The sequence below is a fragment of the Leucopleurus acutus genome, assembly GCF_964270905.1.
Source record: "Leucopleurus acutus genome assembly, chromosome: 5".
NCBI lineage: Eukaryota > Metazoa > Chordata > Mammalia > Artiodactyla > Delphinidae > Leucopleurus > Leucopleurus acutus.
In genome coordinates, this window is record NC_139147.1 from 86,382,504 (window position 1) to 86,406,989 (window position 24,486).

Consider the following 24,486-nt stretch of genomic DNA (forward strand, 5'->3'; position numbering starts at 1 on the left):
CTCACCGGCCCGCCAAGGGCCACACGAGCATCCAAGAAGAAGATTAATAAATAGGAATACGCAAAAGATATCCGACGTGTTGTTTCAAAACATAACGGAGCCCGGGCCCCCGAGACCGTTAAACCGCGGGTGGAGGGGGGAGAAGCGATGAACCTAGCGGCCTCGGGCTTTGGCCTAGCCGCCATTTTCGACCCCAAACCTCACTCTCCAGGACCACCAACCCTCCCTCAAACCGGCCCCAGGCCCCAGAAGACCCGACAAAGCGGCAAAAGGGTCGGTACCTTGTAGAAAGCCCCGTTGGAGCCGCGAACCTCCACCGTCAGCTCCGCCATGTTGGAACCGCAAAGGCCGCTGGGAAGAGATTCTAGAAACTTTCCAACCAGAGAGGAGGAGGGGGAGGGGCGTGAAGGAGGCAGGGGGAGGGACGGGGAAAACGGGGCGGGGACTGGGATCCCCCGCCCCACACCCTTGGGGTCTCACCGCGCAGTCCTGATTCTCCCAGTGGGATCCCCCCGCTCCTTACATCGCTAGCCCCCGGCTCCGCCCGCCGCCGCAACGTTCTGTTGGCCTCCCGACACAATCGCCCGACCTTGTTGACCCGCCCCTACGTTCCCGCCCCCCAGTGCCCGCAGCTTACCAGCCCCAGCCTGTGCGGGCCTCCAGCCAGCCGGGACTAAACTGGCCCGGCGGGCGCCGCGTATCCCACGCTTCTGCGTTCTGCCGGTTTCGGGCATCCTGCCCTGAAACTTCCTTGAGGTTCTGGTAACCCTGAAGTAGCTTCCCCACCCAGAGAAGCCCCCACTCAGGGGGCTTCAGACGCCCACTGGCACAAACTTTGGGGGAAAGAGGGAGCCTAAAAATGGGTGTACAGTGGGCTCTAAATTCTCTCGCCTCGGTCTTAAAAAAAAATCGGTGGCCTCCACCTGACTCCACACTGTTCGGCCCAGCTCTCTCCTCACCTGTTACCACTTTAGCTGTTTAAAAAGTCAAACTAATTACGTCCAGTTCAACTTAGCTGTGTTTCCAAGCCGCAGCAAAATGTAGGGGGTAATATCATTGTTAGAAGGTAATCAGGGAAACGAGAGAGAGGGAGAGCAAGTTTTCCCCTGCTGCAGTGCACGCGAACTTCCAGAAACAGGATAAGAGCAGAACCAATTTGGCTTTTCTACCAGAACCTGCAGCAATACCGTAAGCGTTATGATTGAGATACTTTGAATATTTGTTTTAACAATAAAAGTTTTTCCCAAAGCAAGCCATTTGGAAATAATAGTGGAAGTATTCTTTTCTGTGTGTTGTCTTACCGTTTTGACAGAAAAACTCTGGAAAAGGATGCTTTGCTGGCACTCTACCGCCTCAAGGAAATGCCCACTGGCCTAGCCCTAGCCTTTCTGGGGAAAGGGGGCGGGGGGGGGGTGTCCTTTAAAAATGTACATAACGTTCCATCAGCACTTCTACATCTTCAAAGGTTAGGAAAGGAAATGGAGGCTTCAAAAGTGCACCATATTGCTATGTACAGAATGTTCTTTATAAAATGTTCATCACTGTGAGGAAAACGCAAACACACTAACCCATCAATGAGTAATAGCCACCATTTACTAAGGGCTTCACGTGTCCAACACTTTATATACCATCTTATTATGATCCTTCAGAACTACAATGCCCTAGTTTGCTTTTTTTCCAACAGCTTTATTGAGATATAATTCACGCACCATACAATTCATCCATTTAAGGCATACAGTTCAATGATTTTTAGTATATTCACACAGTTGTGCAATCATCTCCACAATCAATTTGAGAACATTTTCACCACTCCCGCAAAAAACCCTTTCACCTGTTGATAGTCACTCCCCATTTCAGCCCAACTCCCAAAGCCCTAGGCAACCGCTAGTCTGCTTTTTGTCTCTATAGATTTGCCTAGTCTAGACATTTCATACAAATGGAATCATATAATATGTGGTCTTTTATGACTAGCTTCTTTCAGTTAACATAGTATTTTCAAGAGTCAGCCATGTTGTAGCATATACCACTATTCATTCCTTTTTATTATCAAAAATACCATTGTATGATATACCACATCATTTTACTTATTCATTCATCTGTTGATGGCCAGTTGGTTCGTTTCCACTTTTTTAGCTGTTAGGAATAATGCCGATATGAAGATTCCAACACAAGTTATTGTATAGACAGATCTTTTAACTGCTCTTGGGTATACACTTGGAATTGGAATTGCTGACTCATGGCAACTCCATGTTTAAGCTTTTGAAGAATTGCCAGACTCTTTTCCAGAGCAGCCACACCATTTGCATTCCCACCAGCAATGTATGAGTGTCCTACTTTGTTTTACAGATCTTCCTTCCTTCTTCCCTTCTCTTCCTTCCTTTCTTCTTCCTTCCTTGGCCTTCGCATTTGTTTCTCAATGTGAGTGACTTTGGGTAGGGCTGTGATAGTTCCGTTTGGACCAAGGCCAAATTATCTTAACTTTGAAGAATAAAGATTGGTCCTCTTCAGGTCTTGCATGCTAAAAACATTTTGAGTTTGGACAACCCCCTCTCCCCCCACCAAATCCCTTCCCACCAACACTTTACTACTCCTGCTAGGTAGACCTTATGATTTCCATTAAGCAATTGAGATTTGCAGCAACTGTTACCGACCAGGGTTCTTGGCCTCCTTAATCAACAGAAATTGATGAGGTCAGAAAAGAAACCCAGGCAAGGCTTTATTGGGGCCCCTGCTGCAGCAAGGGGGATAGAGAACAAACAACACGTTCCCTTTTTTGCTCATTCCCTGAGGGGCGGGGGAGGCAAGCTTGTTCTTTATATGGGGTGAGGGTAGGGGTGTGTCCAGGGCTCAGGCCAGAGGGGTGCCTTAGTTGGTTTGCCCACCCCTTAGGTGGTGCATGGGGCATGCTCAGTACCCTGCTTTTGCTCCAAGCTCTTCAAAAGTGTTAGTTGGGATGTTGGTCTCTGTATCTTTTGTCCAGGATTTGCCCTAACTGTGCATGCCTGCAGTTATTTTTAGTCCCATAGACTTTCTTTGTATTTTGTTGCTCGAGGAGCAGTGTGTCCAGGTGCAAGCACTGCAGCAAAGGGGCCCAGGTCCCAGCAAAGGGGCCCAGGACCCAGCCTGTCTCACAACCAGTCATTTACCTAAGACCTCATAAGTTTTAAGTTAGCAGAACTAGATTTATGTCCCCCACATTTCCATTTTCAAAGCCTACCTCCCGACCCTGTTTGCTGCCCCCATGTTATACTCATAATAGAATATTACACAAATTTTAAAATTTTGTTATAGATCTATATTCATCATCTTGAAAAGACATTCATTATTAAAAGGAAAAGAATGTCAATTATATCTCAATAAAACTGGGAAATAAGTAAAACTTTTAAAGAAAGGAAAAGTCACAAAACAGCAAATGTAATCACCTTTAAAATAATGTGTCTGCAGGACTTCCCTAGCGGTTCAGTGGTTAGGACTCTGCGCTTCCACTGCGGGAAGGCACAGATTCAATACATATATATATGGCTTGGAAATTCATATTAATAGTTGTATATTTCTAGAAGGTGGACTTATGGTTGACATGAATTTTATTATTTTTTTGCACTGTCTAAATTTTTTGGAATGAACATATCACTTGATTCTCAGGAAAAAAAAGTATTTTCATTTTTTAAAAACTATACCATGGATATTCCACAGCTGTTAGAGATAAAGTTTTAGAGCAATATTATATGAGTAAATGTCTATAATGTAACTATAAAAGGAAGACTGTCAAATACTGTATATGGAATCAATTTTGTACAGAAAATATATACATATATTGCATGAAAATATAAAGATGTTTACCAAAATGTTAACAGTGGTTATCTTCAGGCAGTTGCATTATGAATGATTATTTTTCTTCATGTTTTCTATGTTTTACAAATTTTCTACGTTGAAAAGTATTTCTTATTTTTAAAATTATAAATTAAATAGGAAAATGTTCCTTAAAAATATAATTAAATACACACATAATGAAACTTTGTACACACAGCTACTGGAACACTAAGAACTTAAGATTTCGATCAATTTTGTGGCACTATATTTAGTTTGAGTTGTCTTCATGAAATGTGATATGGAAACATGCTATCATCATTTTACATCTTCTCGAAGTTGTTCACTTGAAAATAATTTTAACTTGACTAAATAGAGACTATAGGAGTTTTTCTTCCTCAAGAAACGGAGATTTAGAAAGGCTAAAATAACTTTTAATTTTTATTTATTTATTTATTTTTATTTTTTGCGGTACACGGGCCTCTCACTGTTGTGGCCTCTCCCATTGCGGAGCACAGGCTCCGGACGCGCAGGCTCAGCGGCCATGGCTCACGGGCCCAGCCGCTCCGCGGCATGTGGGATCTTCGCGGATCAGGGCACGAACCCATGTCCCCTGCATCGGCAGGCGGACTCTCAACCACTGCGCCACCAAGGAAGCCCATAAAAATAACTCTTAATATTTTAACCAACAGTTTCCAAAACAAATTGTGCCCTGTTTTATAAATAGCTGATAAAAAACTCTGGAATCATAATTTAAAATATTTCAACTTTTGTTCTATAGGTATCTTTGATTTTTTCTTTTTTTAACATCTTTATTGGGGTATAATTGCTTTACAATGGTGTGTTAGTTTCTGCTTTATAACAAAGTGAATCAGTTATACATATACATATGTTCCCATATCTCTTCCCTCTTGCGTCTCCCTCCCTCCCACCCTCCCTATCCCACCCCTCCAGGCTGTCACAAAGCACCAAGCCAATATCCCTGTGCCATGCGGCTGCTTCCAACTAGCTATCTACCTTACGTGTTAGTGTGTACATGTCCATGACTCTCTCTCGCCCTGTCACAATATATTATCAGACTTTGAGTATAAGAATTAATATAAAAGAAAATTACATTAAACCAAACTGTTGAGTTTAGTTGTCTTGATATTGTAGAGTCCCTATGAGATAGGCAACCCAGGATGAAGGAAGAAGGAAACCATACCAGGGACTTCTCTGGTGACACAGTGATGAAGACTCTGTGCTCCCAATGCAGGGGGCCCGGGTTCAATCCCTGGTCAGGGAACTAGATCCCACATGCATGCTGCAAGTAAAAGTTCCCATGCCACAACTAAAGAGCCAGCAAGCCACAACTAAGGAGCCCACCTGCCACAACAAAGACCCGGCACAACCAAATAAATAAATAAATAAATAAATATTTAAGAAAAGAAAGAAAAAGAGAAAAAGAAAGGAAGGGACCATTCTGGTTTTATTTTGCTCAGAAACTGAACCTCGTTCCACCCTAGGCCCTAAACTAATGTGAAATTGAACTTAGAGCAAAAAAGACTAGATTACATACCCACTTGAAAAATAATTAATAAGAGATAAGAGCATGGATTGCCCATTTGAAGTTCAAATGAAGACTGTCATTTTCTGGTTTGGACTCTGTGTGAGCAAGAAAGAAATTTTTATTAATGTTATGCCACAAAGATTTTAAGGTTATTTAATATAGCAGGTAGCATTAATTAATCTGACAAATGCAGTTCCCTACTTTACTACTTACATCAAAATTAATTCCAGTTGAAACAAAGAATTAAGTGCAAAATAGTCATGAAAATAGTACAAGTAAATATAGATAAATTTTAAACTATTGTTTAATTGCTTCTGCCATTACAAAATGCCCAGAAGCCAATGGGGAAAAACTGTAAATTTGAGTACATAAACACTTAAAACTTCTCAAAGGAAAAAAAAGTTACCGAAAACAGAGTCAAAGTTAGCCAGGAGTAAAAATGACTAAGTTCTTTATTAAAGATTTTTTTTTTCTTTTTTGGCCACGCCGCTTGCGGGATCTTAGTTCCCCCACCAGGGATTGAACCCAGGCCCTCGGTGGTGAAAGCGTGGAGTCCTGACCACTTGACTGCCAGCGAATTCCCAAGATCTCTTATAAGTCATAAGGAAACATAAATAATCCCACAGAAAAATGGACAAAGAACATGAGCAGTTGACATAAAACTAAATATAAATAAAAACATAGTAAAAATGCTCACAACTAAAACTCCCAACAGAGAAATACATATTGAAACATCATTTGGGAATTCCCTGGCGGTCCAGTGGTTAGGGCTCTGTGCTTTCACTGCTGAGGGCCCAGGTTCAATCCCTGGTTGGGGAAGTAAGATCCCACAAGCCTACAGCGTGGGCAAAGGAAAAAAAGTCATTTAGATACCACTTTTTCCCTCTTTGAATGATAAAGGTTTAAAAGTTTCATGAAACAAGTGTTAGAAAAAATTTGGAAAATGCCATGTCGATACACAAATATGTAAATTGGTTAAACCTCTTCAGAAACATATTTTTAATGGTATTAATATTTAAATTAATCATAACATTTAAGCCAGCAATTCAATTTATAGGAATTTATTCTACAGATGTACTCAATAAGGTTACAGGATTGTTCATAAAGGAATTTTCATAGATGGAAGGAACTCACAAAAACAATTAAGAAAAAAATAAATGAAAGAGGAAAAGAAATAAAAGCCAGCAAAACCTTAGTTAACCCTTAATAGAACAGTAATTAAAACAACTTAATCCATAAAATTGATTAACATGCACCCATTAAAAGGAATGGGATACAGCCAGAGTTCCCAAATTGAGCAACAAAAGGCACCAGGACATGGCAGTGAATTCACAGGAGTGCCTGAAGATATTTTATAGTTTTTAGGTAAACACAGTGATGCTTGACACCTGTTGGACATTGTGCACACTGCTATTTCAAGGTACTTCAGTTTCAACATTAAGTCATGCTACATTCCATTTGGTGATTTCGCATCTTTGCAAGCATGGGCTTTTAGCAATTAATGTAACAATAAAGCAAAAATCAATATGAAACAGGAAATGAGGGTGGTAATGTTCTCTGTGATTCCAAGAGAGGTGTGTAGTGACCAATGGATAGGCACATCCCATTAGCTAGAAATTGGATTATTTAAGAATGAGATTAAAGTATTCTTTCTACTAGCTTATACTTATTTATTTTTCACATATATGTTGAGTTGTTATGACATAAATGCTTCTTAAGTTTTTAGATCTAACTACTTAATAAGCAGAATCATTAGGTATTTATTTGGGCAGTGTAGTGACTACTGAGTTACTGAGAATGCAATGAACCAAGAATGTTTGGGAACCTTTGAAGTAAGTAGTACATCTATATGTGCAAAGATGGAAAACTCTTCCACATATATCATTAAGAGAAATAAGCTGCAGAACTGTTTATTTGTGAGAGGAGGGGGAATTGGTTTCTTTTATATATATTTTTTCAAGTACCTGTATTTCCTTTTATAATTTTTTAAAAACTGTAATTTTTGAAATGAAATGACATGTCCCTCCAAAAAAAAAAACCACAATAATCAAAATATCAATCACCAGGATCCTTACTTGGGCATGGTAAGTTATTTAAAATTTGTATTATTTTTCTCTTGCTTCATAAAAAACAAATTACCACAGATTTAGAGGCTTAAAACAGCATAATTTCTTTCACAATATGTATTATACCACACCCTCCCTCCTGTGGGTGGATCCCCTCCAATCAGTTGAGGCCTTAAAAGACTGAGGTTTCCCCAAAAGGAAGGAATTCTGTCTCCAGGCTGCCCTCAGACTCAAGACTGCCACATCAACTCGAGTGGTTTGAATGTCTTTGGTTATTCATTAAGGAGATGTAACACCAGAGTATTTGCTAATGAGTTGACTTAGGGTGGGGCTCCTAGATAGCCTCAGGATGGGGCTGGTTGCCAGAAAGACCAAGGGATCTGAACAGAGGGTTGGAATTTTCAGCCCCACCCCTGACCTCTGGGAAGGAGAAAGGAGGAACAGGGAGGCTGGAAATTAAAACTGTAAAAATTTTTGAACAGAGACATTTGATGGTTATCCTGGTTGGTGAACACATCTGCCTGCTGGTGAGGCAGGAGATAGATGGGCTGCAGTTTAAGCATTTACACCTGGCCTCCTGTTTACATTTCATAGGGCAGGAAAAAGGGGGCTTCAGGCCAGACACTTAAAAACTAGTCTATTTACATTTCCTGAGACAGGAGTTAGATGGGCTCCAGGTTAAGACATTTAAAATCAGCCTCCTGTTTACTCTGTGAAATGGAAGCTACCACAGGGACAGGGGTAAATAGCCAAACTTCATCTATTGTGGATGCCTTAAGGTAACAGTCATGGCAAGAACAAAGAGGGGAAAAACCTTGTTTGAGTAAAGGATCAAGGGATCTCCGCTTCTCCCCTCCTTGGGGCAAGGGAAACACTACACGTGCACAGAAAGGCTCCTTGGGGCTCAAAAGTCAGGGAACAACACCAGGCCATGAGTCTTGACTCCCCCAGACTCCTTTGCATCGAGATCCATCTTGGCTGAGAGGTGTGTGTGCACCTAAGGGGAGGGTCCTGAGACAAATTAGCCAGGGGGGACAAAGCAAGATGATTGCCCAGAAGGAAGACAAAGACCTGGAAAACTGCCCCCTTATGAAGGATTGAAACTTTCCAAAGGCGAGACTCTCTCTCTGAGTTCGCCTGTACCTCTTTCTGCATGTACTCTGCTTTTCCAATAAACTTTTTACTTTTCTCTTTAGCTTCTGCCTTCTCACCTGAATTCTTTCCCGACAAGGCAGGCAAGAACTGGGGGTTTAGGCCCTAGCCGCTGACCTCTGTGGTCTAGCAGTTAGGACTCCCAGACTGGGAACTAAGATCTTGCTTCCAGCTACTGCTCACGGCTGCTTGCTGCAAGCTGCCACTTACTGTTGCGTGTGTCTGAAATCACTGGGAGTGTGGAGAATCCTAGTTCCCTAAGGACAGAAGCTCCTGCAATTGGGACCTTTCCAGACCTTACGCTTTGTACCTCTTCACATGACTATTCATCTGTACCCTTTTTAATATCCTTTATAATAAACTAGTAAACATAAGTAAATGTTTCTGTGAGCTGCTCTAGTGAATTAATCAAACTTGAGGAGGGGGTTGTGGGACTCTCCAATTTATAGGTTGGTCAGAAGCACAGGTGACAACCTGGACTTTGAGATTGGCATCTGAAGTGAGGGCAGACTTGTGGGACTGAACCTTTAACCTATGGGATCCGATGCTATCTCCAGGTAGTGTCAGAACTGAGTTAAATTCGTAGGACACCCAGTCACTGTCCACTGAGAACTGGAGAATTGTTCGTGTTGGAAAAAACACATCTCAGAGAGTAATCTGCTTTACTCAAAATCTACTAACATTTAAATGTTAATCACATCTTTAAAAAACGTTCACAGCCACATCTAGACTGGTGTTTGACTGAACAACTGGGCACCATAGGTTAGCCAAGTTGACACATAAAATTAACCCTCATAGTCTCAGACTCTCTTTTAAAGGGCTCACCTGATTAGGTTAGGCCCACCCAGGATAATATCTCTTGATTAATTGAAGTCAATTTATACAAAACCTTAATTGCATCTGCAAATCTATACCTTTGCCATATTCTACTGGTTAGCAGCAAGTTACAGGTTCAAGCTACACAGAACATGAATAACCAGGGAGCAAGAATCATGAAGGCCATCTTGGAATTCTGCCTACTACAATGCAAAGAGAGCAGAACCTAGCGGTGACTCTGAGAATCGGTGAAGCACGGCTTTAGCCAGTCAGCCTCTCTCCAGACTATTTCTCTCATTTACTCATTCATTCATCTATCCATTTAGCCATGTTAAAAGAAAACCAGGCACGTAGTAAACAGTATTGACTGCTGTCATTTTGTTTTATGGTTTAAACAATTATTGATAGTATATACCCAGTGCTAGATGTAATAAAAAGGAATACAAAGAAAAATAAGACTGATCTTTGTTTAGAGTCTGGGGTTGAGGTGGGGGACAGCCCCATAAATAAGCAATGAGAATTCAACAGACTATCTAGTATTACTCTGTACCATGTAAGATGGACGAAGGAGGAATGCCAATTCTGTGCTGAGAATCCAGTATGTTCCAATAGGGCAGAGACAATTTAGTGGCATCTTTTTTTTTTTTTTTTTGGCCATACCTCACGGCATGCAGAACTTCCCCCACCAGGGATTGAACCCGTGCCCCCTGCATTGGAAGCACGGAGTCCCAACCACTGGACCACCAGGGAAGCCCAATTTAATGGCATCTTGAAGAAACTATAGTTTGTCATATAGTCAAGGAAGGACTCATTCCAAACCCAAGGACTCATTCCAAACCCCAAAACCAAGAATAATGACCAAAGTATGAAGAAGGAAAATTCAGCCCAGTTGAAGCTTTTCACTCTGTTCACATAGAATTAAGACTATTTCTATTTCATTGAGTTATACTACTTAATTGCAAAATTTTCCCTTTAATATTTTTCTCATATTATTTTCCACCAACACATAAACTCTTTGAAGGAAGTTTTTTTTTTTAATTTCCAATTACATTTGGTACTTAATAAATATTAATGAATGGATGGATGGGTTTTGGATCCAACTGGGAAGAATAATGTAAGCCACATTAAGAGGTTTGGGATTATTGTATTTCTGAAAGGCAGCTGTAATGTAATATTAAGAGTAATGACTCCAGATTCAAACTGCTGGCTTTGCCACTTACTGCTATAAACTTGGGAAAATTATTTAAATTCTCTGTGCCCTGGTCTTCTCATTCATAAAATTGGGATGAAAATAGTGACCACTCCAAAAAGGCTGATGTGAGGATTAAATGAAATAATATATATAAAGTACTTAGAAGAAGGCCTAGGATATACCAGGTACTCAACAAATTATGGTGATGGTGTCAGATAATGAACAAACCATTGCAAGTTTAGAAGTAGGGAGATCACTTGACCACATTTGGGGTTTAGAAAGAGAATTTTTATCAGTAAAGAGGAAGAAAGATTTAAAAACTGCAGCAGAGAAAGCAGAAACCATTTAAAAGTCTATTGTAAGCATAGAGGAGAGATAAGTAGAACATGAACTAAAGTGATGAGAGTGGAGAAAAAGAGATAAAATTGAGATGTTTAAAATGTTGAAGAAATGGGAGCTAGTAGCTAGATATATGATGAGAAATGAGGAGAGACTCAAGGATAAATTTAAGTTTTTACTTGGACAATTGGGTACCTAATGATACCATTAATTTAGAACATAATGGAAGATTTGTGGAGGGAGATAAGGAGTTCTGTTGGAGAAATAATTGCATTTGAGGTGTCTTCAAAACATTCAGTGAAGATTTTAGTAGAAGTATAGAGTAGAGATTAAGTTTGGGGAGACTCTGGTGAATATTTAGCATTTAAGGTCAGGAAAGCAGATGAGATTTCCTAGGGAAAGTTTATGAGGAGAAATTAGAGTAACAGTCAGTGTAATTTATCAATGGGACTATTTGGGAAAAGAGGCTACTTAGCCTAATTCACAAAGCACGGGAGAATATATTATCTTATTAATATAGACTAATAATAATAATATTAATAAAAGATAGAAAGCAAAATGTCTGACTAATGTAAACTAGACATAAACTCCCCTAGAGCAATGATTTACTTCTGCTTCTGCACATTAGCATGCCTAGTACTCAAAATATTGTGGGTTCTAATGATGAATGAATGCAGGAGATAAGAATAATAAAAATAAATACCTAATCTATGAAACATCATGGAAAATGCTTAAAATATGTGAATAAAAACTAAAGCAGAATATAAAAGTTGATCTGCACAATTATGACAACTATGTAAAATGTACATGCACAAATAGATAAGAATAAGACGAGCGTAAACAAATGAAAAAAGTTTAATTTGTTAGGGCTATTGGAATGTTGCTTTTTTTTCCTGCATTTATTTGGAGTTAAATTCATAAAGTAATTTAATACGAAAGAAAACTGTGAAAGCATATTGGACCAGAAGGCAAGCGAACTCTCTATGGCAGGCCCAATTCTATTGTGGCTACCCTATATAGTCAATTCACCTCCCTGAGGGAGCACCACTGTGCTGAAATCTGAAAAAGTTTTTTCCAGATTTAACTAGGTAGAAGGGGGACAGTAGTAAAGGGGACAGTATACTAGTCAGAGAAAAAAAGATTGTGTGAAGGCTTCTAAAGGGGAGAATGACTAGAGCACAGAGCACAGGGGAGATGTGGCAAAAGATGAACTTGGCTAGAGATCCCTGGCAAACAACCAAGGGATTTAAATTTTTTTTTAACATCTTTATTGGGGTATAATTGCTTTACAATGGTGTGTTAGTTTCTGCTTTATAACAAAGTGAATCAGTTATACATATACATATGTTCCCATATCTCTTCCCTCTTGCGTCTCCCTCCCTCCCACCCTCCCTATCCCACCCCTCCAGGCGGTCACAGAGCACCGAGCTGTAAATTTTATATTAAGGACAATGGGAATCCATTAAAGGTAGAATAAACAAAGATGTGGCTCTCGTAAGACCAGAAACTCAGGCTGGAGAGCACATAGTTTTATCAAAATATATTACTATAAGATGTTTCACGCTTATTTTATATTTTCTGTATCCCAGCCTAAGGATAATATTTTTCCAATATGTTTTTGATTCATAATTTGTCCTAGATTTAACCAATGGGAACCTCTTCAAACTGGCTTGTGAGTTCTTTTAATGTGGCTCATCAATATTTGAGCAATCTATATTTTCTTGCACAAATTTTTCTAGGTTCTTCTTATACTTTCCATTCCCCCAGATGGTTGTGGAAAACCAGCTATTTCTCCAAGGAAACCTGGTTCCTTTCACTAGGGAATTGTATTTAAAAACCAAGGTCCGGGTAATAAAAATATATCTAATTCTTTCATTTATTATTTTTTTAATTTTTAATTTTTAGCCAACTGCAGGGCTTGTGGGATCTTAGTTCCCCGATCAGGGATCAAACCCAGGTCCCAGGCAGTGGAAGCACGGAGTCCTAACAACTGGACAGCCAGGGAATTCCCTGATTCTTTTAAAATATAAAAATTTTGTTAAAGACATTTTTATAAACTAAACTTGTTTTTAATACTTCAGAATTTTATTCCTAGGTATAAAAGATGAGCTAGGATGCAATGAACTCCAAAAAGTTCCTTTTTGGACTTTGGTAGTCCTGAAAAGTAGGAGTTAACCTATTGTAAATATGGACTTGACCCTAGACTTTCATTGTAATTTATTATTGTAGCAAAGAATTTGAGAAACATATACAATTATTTATATCATCTTTATTTTTCCATAACTGTTCTTTTACTTAAAAGGAGAGAAACACTATGAAACTTCAAATAGCATGCTTCCCTCCCATCAACATTTAGGCCAATCTTTCTCAAACATTTAAATAAATCCTTCTTACTACAAAGTACCTTGGTCTATTCCTTATTACTCTGTTTTATAGTTTTTAAAATGTTAATGATGATCCACTGAATTGATTCCATGATCCAACAATGAATCGTGATGAGTAGTTTAAAAGGAAGCACAAAATGCCCATAATGATTTCAAATAATTGTCTCATACTTAAATTAAAATATTGATTCTAACAGTAATACTCTTCTAGAGTTTATTGATAATAACTGAGCACTCATTACATGCCAGTGTACTCAGCATCTTTACATATATTGCTTCATTTAATCCTCTCATTAGCCCTTAGAGGTGGCCATTATTATTCATTTCACAAAAGAGAAAACTAAAGCTCAGAGATGTTAATTAACTCACCAAAGACCATATAACAAATAAAGGATCAAGTTAGAATTTAAAGTCAGTTTTTCTGATTCTAAAGTTTATGCCCTTAACTGCTATATTACATCTTAATACCATTAGCAACCTAATTAAGGTGGAATGGGCATAAGAATTAGATGATAAGAGTTGCCTAAAGAAGATGGTGAAGGAAGTCAGCTTAAGAGCGGAAAAAATGATTTGATAACTTGAGGTTAAAATAGGAATCTAAACTTGAGAACGATAGATATATTGTATATTGACCTTCTGAACATCCTTCCACTTCTCTCAGTCACCTCTGGTGCTACCAGACCTCAGACTTTCAGTCCTGGATTCTCTGTAGAGCACACAGGATACACTTTCTTTCTTTTTAAAAATTATATATCTCCTCTTGAGCTTTTCTTTTTGCCAAAATTATACGTAATTTAAAGAATCAATTAGTTCTCAATGAATTTTAGAAACTGTTGTGCCCCACTCCCATCTATAATTATTTCCCCTTTCCCAGAGACAACACTTTTAATTTTTTAGCTTACTATTTTGCTATCTTTTATATTTCTAAATCATATGTGGACATTATCTATTGACTTCTTGCTATGGAAGAGGAGACCTTAGGTCTCTTCTTTCTCCTGCCTCCCCTACAACATGTACACTTTCTATTGTTTTCCTCCAATTTAGTCTTATAGAAATTTAGGTTATATCAATTTTATATATATATATATTCATATATTCATATCTGAGCCATAAGATAAATGAGGATTACTTTTCAGGGATGACTTTATATTTTCCTAGAGTTTAAACTTTTTTTTAACTTAATGTTCTAACTACTTATCAACAATTCAATTCCAAAGTCTCTCCCAGAGATGTTTTTACCTTCTTTAAATTGGACTTGTTATACTCTTCACCAGATACACAGATATCATCTTGAGATCTCGCTTCACCAACATCCTGGGGATTCAGTTCACCTCTCTTCTGTGTTAGTGGCCCTTGTTTACTTCAGTTGCTTCCTCAGAAAGAATGTGGGGAAGAAAATTTTTGCATTTTTCTGTGTCTTAAAGTATTTTTATTCTACTTCATAGCCGATGATAGTTTGGCTGGCTCTGAAATTCTAAATTGGAAATCATATTCCTTCAGACATTTGAAGTGCGTTGCTCAAGTGTCTTTTTGTTTCCAATGTTGCTACTGAAAAATCTGAAGAAACCTTAATCCCCTATCTTTTTGTATGATCATTCTTTTATTTATGGAAGTTTATAATATCTTATTTTTGTCTCAGGTATTCTGGAATTTCATGATAATGTGCCTTGGTGTGACTGTATTTATATATATATATGTGTTGGACACAAGATACCTCATGTCTTTCTTTTTGGGTTATGTTCCTGAATTATTTCATTTACACTTTCTCTTTCTCCTTTTTCTCTGTTTTTGCTTTTTAGAATGCCTACTATTTGGATGCAGTATTTCCTAAACTGATATTCTAATTTTTTAATCTTTTCTCTCCTAGGGTTCATTTCTTAATGTTTTTGCTCTATTTTCCGGAAGATTTCCTTAACTCCTCTATCGAGTTTTTCATTTTTGCTGTCATATTTTTAAATTCCAGAGGCTCTTTCTAATTTTCTAAAACAAATAAATATATATTTGTCTTAGTCCATTTGAGCTGCTATAACAAAATACCACAGGCTGTGTGGTTTATAAGCAACAGAAATTTATTTCTCACTGTTCTGGAGGCTAGGATGTCCAAAATCATGGTGCTGGTGAATTCGGTGTCTGGTGAGAGCCCACCTCCTCATAGATAACTGTTTTTCACTATAACCTCACGTGGTGGGAGGGGCATGGAATCTCTCTGGGGCCTCTGTTATAAGGGCACTAGTCCCATTCATAAGGGTTTAATTCTCAGGACCTAATCACTTCCCATTGCATGTATGCAATGATGCAATATAGTGTGTATATATTTTTATATACTTCAGAGAAATATACATATATATATTTAAACATATAAATATTCCTGTTATGTTTTGGCTATATTGATGATATTATTAAGTAATGATCTTTTGTAAGTTTGTCTGCCTTGCATTGTCTGTATCTTCCAAGTTGACCTACATTACTGTCCTGACAGATGTTTTGCCTATTCACTTATGGCCTTGGTCACCGACTTCTTAAAAAAGGACTCATTTACACTCTCAGGGAAGCTGAAGCAAGATTATAACATACAAACGCAGTTCAGTTGCTATTCTCCTTGGAAGGTATATGTAACAGTGGCAATATAGCCCTTTTTGTATACATCTAGGTTCAGGTTTGTTACTCAGGTTTTCAAAACTAAACAAGAAGCATGAAATTGCTCAGGGATGGGTGATACAAACTATAAAGAAAAGTTAGAGAATATTTAGCCGAGAGGTCAGGATAGCAGTTACCTCTTCGGATGGGTGAAAGAAAGATTTTCAATCTGGGAGGGACATGAAAAGACCTTCTAAAATACTAGCAATGTTTTATATTTTAGGCTAATGGCTTTATCAACATTCATTCTATTGTTATTTTTATTCTCTGGACTGATTTTACATGCTTTTATGATGTATGATACATCTAAAATTTTTAAAGATGATTTGCAAACTTAAAACATGATAGACATTTTCAGTTTTGCTATAAAATTCCTTGTAGTTTGAACTTAACCACTTTTGCTAATTTTGACTATAACTTTTCTAATGAGGCATTTTGAAAGATAACTGCAGATGATATATATGATTTGCATTACTTTAAAAAGATTTTGGATAAGTAAAACTACATTCAAACACATGTGAAATTTAATAACATTTTCTCCAATTTCCAATATGAAGGAAATTTCAAAGCCCAAAAGATGGAAATACATATCTTTTAAAAATTTTTACTGTCCAGTCTCTCAAGAGTTAATAAGACAGGAGAGGGTATTGGTTTTATAAAACATATTTTTAAATAGGCCATATTATTTCATAATGATATGAAATGTGCATCAGAGAAAATTATTCTAAAATTCTATAAAGCACGGCAGTACCACAGTTCTGGTCAATTATGATAAGAGGAATTGACTGGAGCCCATATAATCTGTACGTGAATTTGATTAAAATTGTTTTGCTTTAAATCTATCCTTGGTAATGTTAAGAGGAAGATACTCCTAAATAAACATTAAATCAGGTAGATGCAGTGGGCAAAAATGGGAAAGAAGATATCTGCTTTAGTTGAGGATAGGTAGAAACATTTTTGGTTTTCTTAGGTTTGATGAATCTTTTAACCTGGTTTAACTGTTTCGTTTTTTTTTTTTCTTCTGTGAGTTTTTCATTGTGTTCCCTGTGAATAAGTTAATGATTTTTAAAAAGGAGTTGCAGTAATACTAATGACACACTGCTATTAAGAAGTCTTAAGAACAGGGGATGGGGCTTCCCTGGTGGCACAGTGGTTAAGAATCCACCTGCCAATGCAGGGGACACAGGTTCGAGCTCTGGTTCGGGAAGATCCTACATGCTGCAGAGCAACTAGGCCCGTGAGCCACGACTGCTGAGCGTGCGCTCTAGAGCCCACGAGTCACAACTACTGAAGCCCGTGTGCCTAGAGCCCATGCTCTGCAACAGGAAAGGCCACCGCAATGAGAAACCCATGCACCACAAGGAAGAGTGGCCCCTGCTCGTCACAACTAAAGAAAGCCCACGTGCAGCAATGAAGACCCAAAGCAGCCAAAAATAAAATAAATAAATTAAAAAAAAAAAAAAAAAAGAACAGCAGATGTAGAGGGTGTATTGGATTCAGTCCACTGAATAAAGCTAGTTTTTATCCATAAATAAGGTTTTCTTTTTCCTCTGCCAGGCATTATTAGATATATTGGTTAACATAATCAATGTAACCAAATATACATTTGCATGGAGTCTAAGACAGGATTTTTGAAAATTCTAGTGTAATATTAAGTATAACTGATTCTTATAAAAACAATTTTTCATTCATTTATCAATTAAACATTTCTGGAATATATACAACATGACAAGCATTTACTAAGTGCTAAGTATGTAAAGAGCAAGAAAAGACATGGTCAGTTTCCTTGAATCTCATATTCTTTTTTTTTTTTTTTTTTTTTTTTTGCGGTACACGGGCCTCTCACTGTTGTGGCCTCTCCCGTTGCGGAGCACAGGCTCCGGACACGCAGGCTCAGAGGCCATGGCTCACGGGCCCAGCCGCTCCGCGGCAGGTGGGATCCTCCCGAACTGGGGCACGAACCCTCGTCGCCTGCATCGGCAGGCGGACGCTCAACCACTGCGCCACCAGGGGAGCCCCAGTGCCCTTATTCGTAAGCTTTGTGTGATACAGGCTGCCTGAGGCTAGTATGGTCTCGGGGCCATAGCTACTCTAAACATTGTGTTTTGTAGTACCAGGGCCTAGCCATCTGACCTAAGAGGCCCCAGGCTGCCCATTTCTGATTCAGTAGTAGCATACATAACATATACACACTGCAAAAACTTAGAAATAATGATACGCATGAAAGAAATGATAAATTAATCAGGAACACATTAAAATATTTAATGTCATTGCAATTTGTACAAAGAAATTACATGATACTGATGGGATTAATCAGGGAAAGCTATTTCTAATATTAGCAAAAATGAAAGCTTTTGGAAAACAAGGAAATACCCCTTAGCTTAAGTAGCTGCACTGCTTCTTCTCATCACAATTTGGACCTTGTGCTGGATGCCTTCTGTTTGCCTCTCTAGGCTCTCTCTCCACTCTTCTTCAGCCAGCTCTATGCCTTAGGAGTCTGATCTGCACTGACTGCATCACAGGCTTCTTTCCCTGTCAGCTTTGGGTGGAGGCTGCCAAGAGAGCCCTAGTAGGAAATGGTAAGAAGGTAGAGGGCTATGGGAACTGGTTCCACCATCCTGCATCTATTTGCATCCATTGACTGAAGATCAGAGTACCTGTCAGATGGCCCTCTTCACAAAGCTTTCTGAGTCCCTAGGTTCAGGAAGCCACAAACCCAGCCTCACCCCCATAGCCTTCCACCCCTTGCAGGCCTAGCACTGGCAAGGGAGCCCAACTCTTACTGCACTATCTCATGTAGTTTCCCTATATCCTGATGATACTTCTAAAATAGTCTCTTTTGAAAAAAATCTCCTCAAATTATCCAATTTGAGTATGCCATCTATTTCCTGCAAGTACCTAAATGATAAAACCTTTTAGGATTGCTGTTTTAGGATTCCTCCCTTACCGTAAGGAATTTGAAAATAAATAAGGCAAAATATCTAGGATATCCTTGATGTATTTTTTCCCAATGCAGTGAAGGAATATTTGTTGTTTACTTGCCTTTCTCCATTCGTATTGGAAAAGGAAAGAAAGAAGGGAAATGGGGGGAAAAGAAAAAGAAACATGAAAATAGGAAATTAACAGTAATCAAGGAGACAAAAGGAAGTTAAGACCAATCAAATGGGCAGCAGAGTACAGTCATTAAGAACTGAGTTCTGAAGTCACGAATCCTGGCTGAACCACACAGCCACTTACTAATCGTGTGACATTGAAAAAGTTACTTTCCCTCACCTCTAAATGGTTAAATAACATTTCCTTTGTCATAATACTGCTGTAAGAATTAAGGAAAAACATTTGTATCAATTCTTGGAAAATTTAGGTCTTCAGTAATTGTTACTTATTTCTCTTTTCCTTTCCCGTGGTAGCCTTTATTGAAGGCTACTAAACAACAGGCAACTATTTTGTGTGTCTTTTCATTGACATGGAATTAATTTAGTATTGAAAGAGAATCAACACCTACTCTTTCTGATTCCTAACACCTCAGCAAAATTAATCATTCCAACTTGTCCAATTAATTTGAGTTTCATAAATTCAGAGTTTTAGGAATGGGTTCAGGATTTTCAATATCAATTTAGTTCATATTCCATAAAATAGAGCTTCTGCTTTGAGGAGGTAAAAACAAAAATATAACTTAACAACAAAAGATCGTAGAGAATTTTTTTTAAAAAGTCTACCGATTCTTGGATGACTATTTGATTTCACCAAGAAACTTTTAGAAGAATCATGTATAAAAGAATCAAGAGTATTTTGATTCATTTTATAATACAAAATTCACCTCATTCCCAGGAAAATGTGATTTGAAAAATGTGGAAAGCTTAACTGGTAAGTATTAACATTTGAAAAATAGCAATATTAAATACACTAAGCATATTATTAAGAAATCCTTCTCCACTGGTGTTATTTTGGTTGTTTCTTATTCACTAGTTAAATAAATGAAGAAAAAGCATATACATACAATATATAAAGAACATATGTGATATCTAGTATATGTAATATATTATATATGAATATAATATATATATGTATATATTTCAGAATCTAAGATTAACAGAATGAAAGTTGAATGACTATATGATACAGAATTTACCTTCATAAGTACAGTAGCTCTTTATAGCATAATTTATTGTATTCAATAGGAATGTAGCTATAATTGTTTTGGGTGAGTACTTGGAAACTAGTGTTCTCTTCAGTATGACTGAACAAGTACAATGTATACATAGCATTTTGAAAACTTTGTTGCAGCATCCAAAATCAAATTCAGAAAAAATGTATCATGTAGCAAAGAAAATCTTCAAGTATAAACTTACAAACATCTAAAAATTAAACCTGATTGAAACCACACCATGAATAGTGTAGTGTTCATGTATATGCCTGGAAACATTTGAAACATTTATATGTATTCATTAATAAAAAAGTCAGAAATATGAGTCAGCCTTGTAAGAAGCAAATCAATTTTTAATTAAAGGGAGATTTTGAAGCAATCACTTGGCCACCTGGTTTATTCAGCTGCAGTGCAGTAAATGCCCCTGCTCTGGAATATGTACAATACTTTGTTCAACATTAGCTGAACCGTTTGGCCTAAGATTCAAAGCCCCGATTCAGATTGTATTTTGTTATACTCTCATTTCCTTCATAGGTTTCTTCCTCCTTCTGTCATCTGACACTCAAGTTATAAAAATAAAAAGTCTCTCAAATGTGCTACAGAAACCATGTTCTAGTACAAATAAAAACACTAACCCGGGCTTCCCTGGTGGCGCAATGGTTGAGAGTCCGCCTGCCACTGCAGGGGACGCGGGTTTCTGCCCCGGTCCGGGAGGATCCCGCATGCCGCAGAGCGGCTGGGCCCGTGAGCCATGGCCGCTGAGCCTGCGTGTCCGGAGCCTGTGCTTCGCAATGGGAGAGGCCACAACAGTGAGAGGCCCACGTACCACACACACACAAAAAAAACACTAACCCCTATTCTTGCTTTACTTTTAAGTTTTGTGATTCATGCTTTAGATATTTTCTTGAAATCATAAAACATGGCTATATTGGAAATAAATATAGTTTACATATTGCAATATTATCTATCTCCAAAGTCTGTTTTAATTTTTTTGTTTTATTCCTTTTTCCACCTTCACATGGGTCTTTTGTCCTCATAGTCTTTAAAAACAAACAAATCCGGCTCAGTGTAACTTATGCTGCTTGAGAAAGCAGTTCCCTCTGTTTTTTTCTGCTGCAGTTATTTGAATTAAATTTAAATTAAAGATGCCTCAGCTGTTTTTTGAACTACAGTGTAACAGAAGCTGAATATAAGCTTCATGGAGACAGGAAATTTTATTTTGTTCACTGATATATTCCAAATACAGTGCTATAGAAGTTCAATAAATATTTGTTGACTATCATATATTTTGGTTGTAACAAATATAAACAATACAAAAATGTTTAAATTAAAAAAAGTCTTTCCTTCCACAATCCTGATTCCCAAAGGTAACTACTATTAAGTGGTGTGTGTTTTGGCAGACTTTTTTCCATGTATATCTACTTGTTTTTAGTTCTTAGTAATGGTACCTATTTTTATATGTTAATTGGCTATTTATATTTCTTATTCTGTTTATATGCATTGTTCTTTTTTTTCCCTCTTAGGAAAAATGATAAAAATGACAAGCTTCTACACTACTGCTCTATTGCATCAGCTACAATGCATTCCTATTTTCAGTCACTACATTGGTATTTTAAGATCATTTGGTAGGTTAAGTCACATCTTGAAATTTCCAGAAAGCTAATTTTGATTTGTTACTAAAATGCTATGTGAGCTTGGGAAAGTTATTCAACATCTCTATGCCTTTTGCTTTTTTTCTATAAAATGGCAGTGGCCAAGGGGTTCGTGGTGAAATTTGGCAAACCTTGGTCATGGAAAATGAATAATGAATGGAACTTCCACTTCTCACAGTCCAATCTCATGCCACCACTGACCAGGAATCAAATAAACTGGATATGCTGCAAAATTAAGAGCCAATGGTAGTCACTTATTCTTTTCCTATGTGATTAATAAAACCATGTTAAATTCGCACTTCAAAAATTTGAATAATATTGGAACACTGTCAGCATACAATCAAAATTTGAGAAAGCATTTATGATTTATAAATCACAAATGATATGAAATACTTGTGACAATTACCTAAGATTATTGAGAGTAGAATCAGAATTAGAATGAAAATCGCCTCTGGTTTTTTTTTTAATTAACTTTGCAGATAGAAATGCAAACTTGATTCTAACTCATTACATTTCAAAACAATCTTTGGTCAGAGTTTGAAGAGACTGCTCTGGATGTTAGCACAAAAATGCTGAGAGAGTATAATTAAGATTTTCAAAAAGACTCAACTGAGAGACTTAAGCCAGATTTATAGCCTTCTAAGAAAGCTATTTACAAAGTCTCTGAACGTTTTCTTTCTCTAGTATGGTTAAATTTAATTCAACCTGACTGGAAGTTTTGTTTAACAAAAGTTCCTTACGTGTACAAGGAATGTTACCTACATCTGCCCTAGACTGATATCTAACCTGGCCTTTGTGCTAACTGGAATAACTTGTTCATTCCATTATGGGCTCTTGTACTGTCAAATCACAGAAGCCTTTTACAACCTGCTGCCTGGGAAGACCTAGGACACAACAGTAAACAAGTTGAAGAACTGCTGAAAACAATATTGGGATTAAAATGAAAATGTATCCTTTGTTACTGTTTAGGACCCCAAGGAATTTTTCATTATGCATTTTGCCTTAAGGGCTTTATGAAGTTGGGAAAACTAGTTATTGAATTTTAATACATGAAATCCACACCTGAAAAGAGCGGATCATGACCCCACAGAAGTCTAAAAATACCCTCTGATGCCTTCTGACCTTGATTCTGTTACAATATTCTTCTTAGGTTTCCAAACTAAGAATTACTGCTAATGCAGACTGTAATATGTGAGGTGTCATCGTTCGGTTTGTTGACCCATGAACCACAGGAATATCTGATACCTTATGTAGAACTTATCAAATTTCTGCTTCCTTTCTGCTGAATGAGAAAATCTATTTATAGACTACATGATAACATGAAAAGCATGGCCAAGGTTTGTTTCAGGCAATAAAAATATAATGCAAGTCTTCCCTTATAATGAAAAACAAACAGCTTGACAAGTGTTAATTCTGTAACTGCTTAAAAGAGGACCACTTTTCAAAAGCTGATCTTTTAGTCTTCTAACTGATTGTGAAAATTAGAAACACCTCTTAGTAGCTGTCCACATGTCATAATTATTACACAAATGAACCTCAGTTGGTAATGGAAGTACCAAGACTTGAAAGGTGTATTCGAATATATTTAATAAATTGTTGGTGATATCTATAAGTGTGAGAAGAAGGAAGGGAGGGAAGAAAAGGAGAAAAAGGAAATTTGGTTTAATAGGCCATGACTAAAGTCAGCTTGCATTCTCAATTAGATTAGTCAAGTTCATTAGTCATGAACTTGTCTGTTGCAGTTCCATTTTGAGACATGAGACATTTTTTAGGTATACTACTTTAGGTAATGTCCATGCAGGCAGTAATCTATTTGTTCCAATGATATATTATTATAACCTGCTTTAGATAATTCTCTACATATAGTTGAAGCAAGAACTTTAAGCAAGCATCTGGGAGTGATTTAAAGGATATTTTATTGTTCCAGGTATATATTGTCTCAATTTTTTAAAATACTACAGAAAAATATGAATAAAGAAATGTCTGTAGTTTATTGCAACATTGTAATAACTGAAAATTGGAAGGAACCTAAATATCAGTTACTAGATATGGTTAAATAAATTATATGCACTCCATTATTGAATATTATGTTGTTGTTAAAATGAGCTCTGTATACTGACTTGGAAAATTTTTCAAAATAAATTATTAAGTAAAAATGCAAACCACAGAACAGTATATTTATGATGACTACATTTATATAAAATATTTAAAGTTATATGCGTGTATGTATGCAAATACTTATAAAAAGGAAAGGAACTTGGAGATTGAATCTTTCATAATAGAATATATTCATGTGTTACTTATGAAATTAAACAAACATCTGAAAATAGCAGTTATATTTGTGTTCAAATTGGTTCATTGTGTGTTTAGCATGCAGCTGGGTACAAAATTAGTGCTCTTTGTTCTAGTTCTTTTGGTTTCTTGTCAGTTTTTAAGGCAAATATACTACAGTTACTGCTTAAAACACATGGGCATTGCATCTAATTTTCAAAATACAGTGAAAATAAAATCTGTCAATCTCGGAAAAAACTCACTTAGGGAGGTTTAAGAAGAAAAATCTGGGAACCCTGCCCTTAGTTTATTTGGGGATAAGATTCTAAAGACTTTTTAAAATAATTCGTTATTATAATTTTTATTCATAATCATAATCAATTTATTAGCTTTCTCAATATTCTCTGAGGCCTTGAAGGCCATAAGTTTCAAGCTTCCAAAACAGGACCACTGAAATTCCCTAAAGAGAAATCAAAC

General features: G+C 37.3%; 1 protein-coding gene across 4 annotated transcripts in view; it reads right to left on the bottom strand.

Annotated features, from left to right (window-relative positions):
• The window catches only part of FXR1 (FMR1 autosomal homolog 1), a 64,721-nt gene extending 64,258 nt beyond the window's left edge, over positions 1 to 463 (bottom strand). For 2 of the 4 annotated variants that reach the window (XM_082838992.1, XM_082838993.1), the window contains exon 1: positions 282 to 460. In XM_082838992.1, coding sequence (XP_082695118.1) covers positions 282 to 332 — 51 coding nt within the window. In that variant the 5' untranslated portion in view covers positions 333 to 460. Of the gene's footprint in view, positions 1 to 281 lie in introns of all 4 variants that reach the window. The other 2 variants (XM_082838994.1, XM_082838991.1) reach the window with 2 other exon arrangements.
• Positions 464 to 24,486: the final 24,023 nt, after the last annotated feature.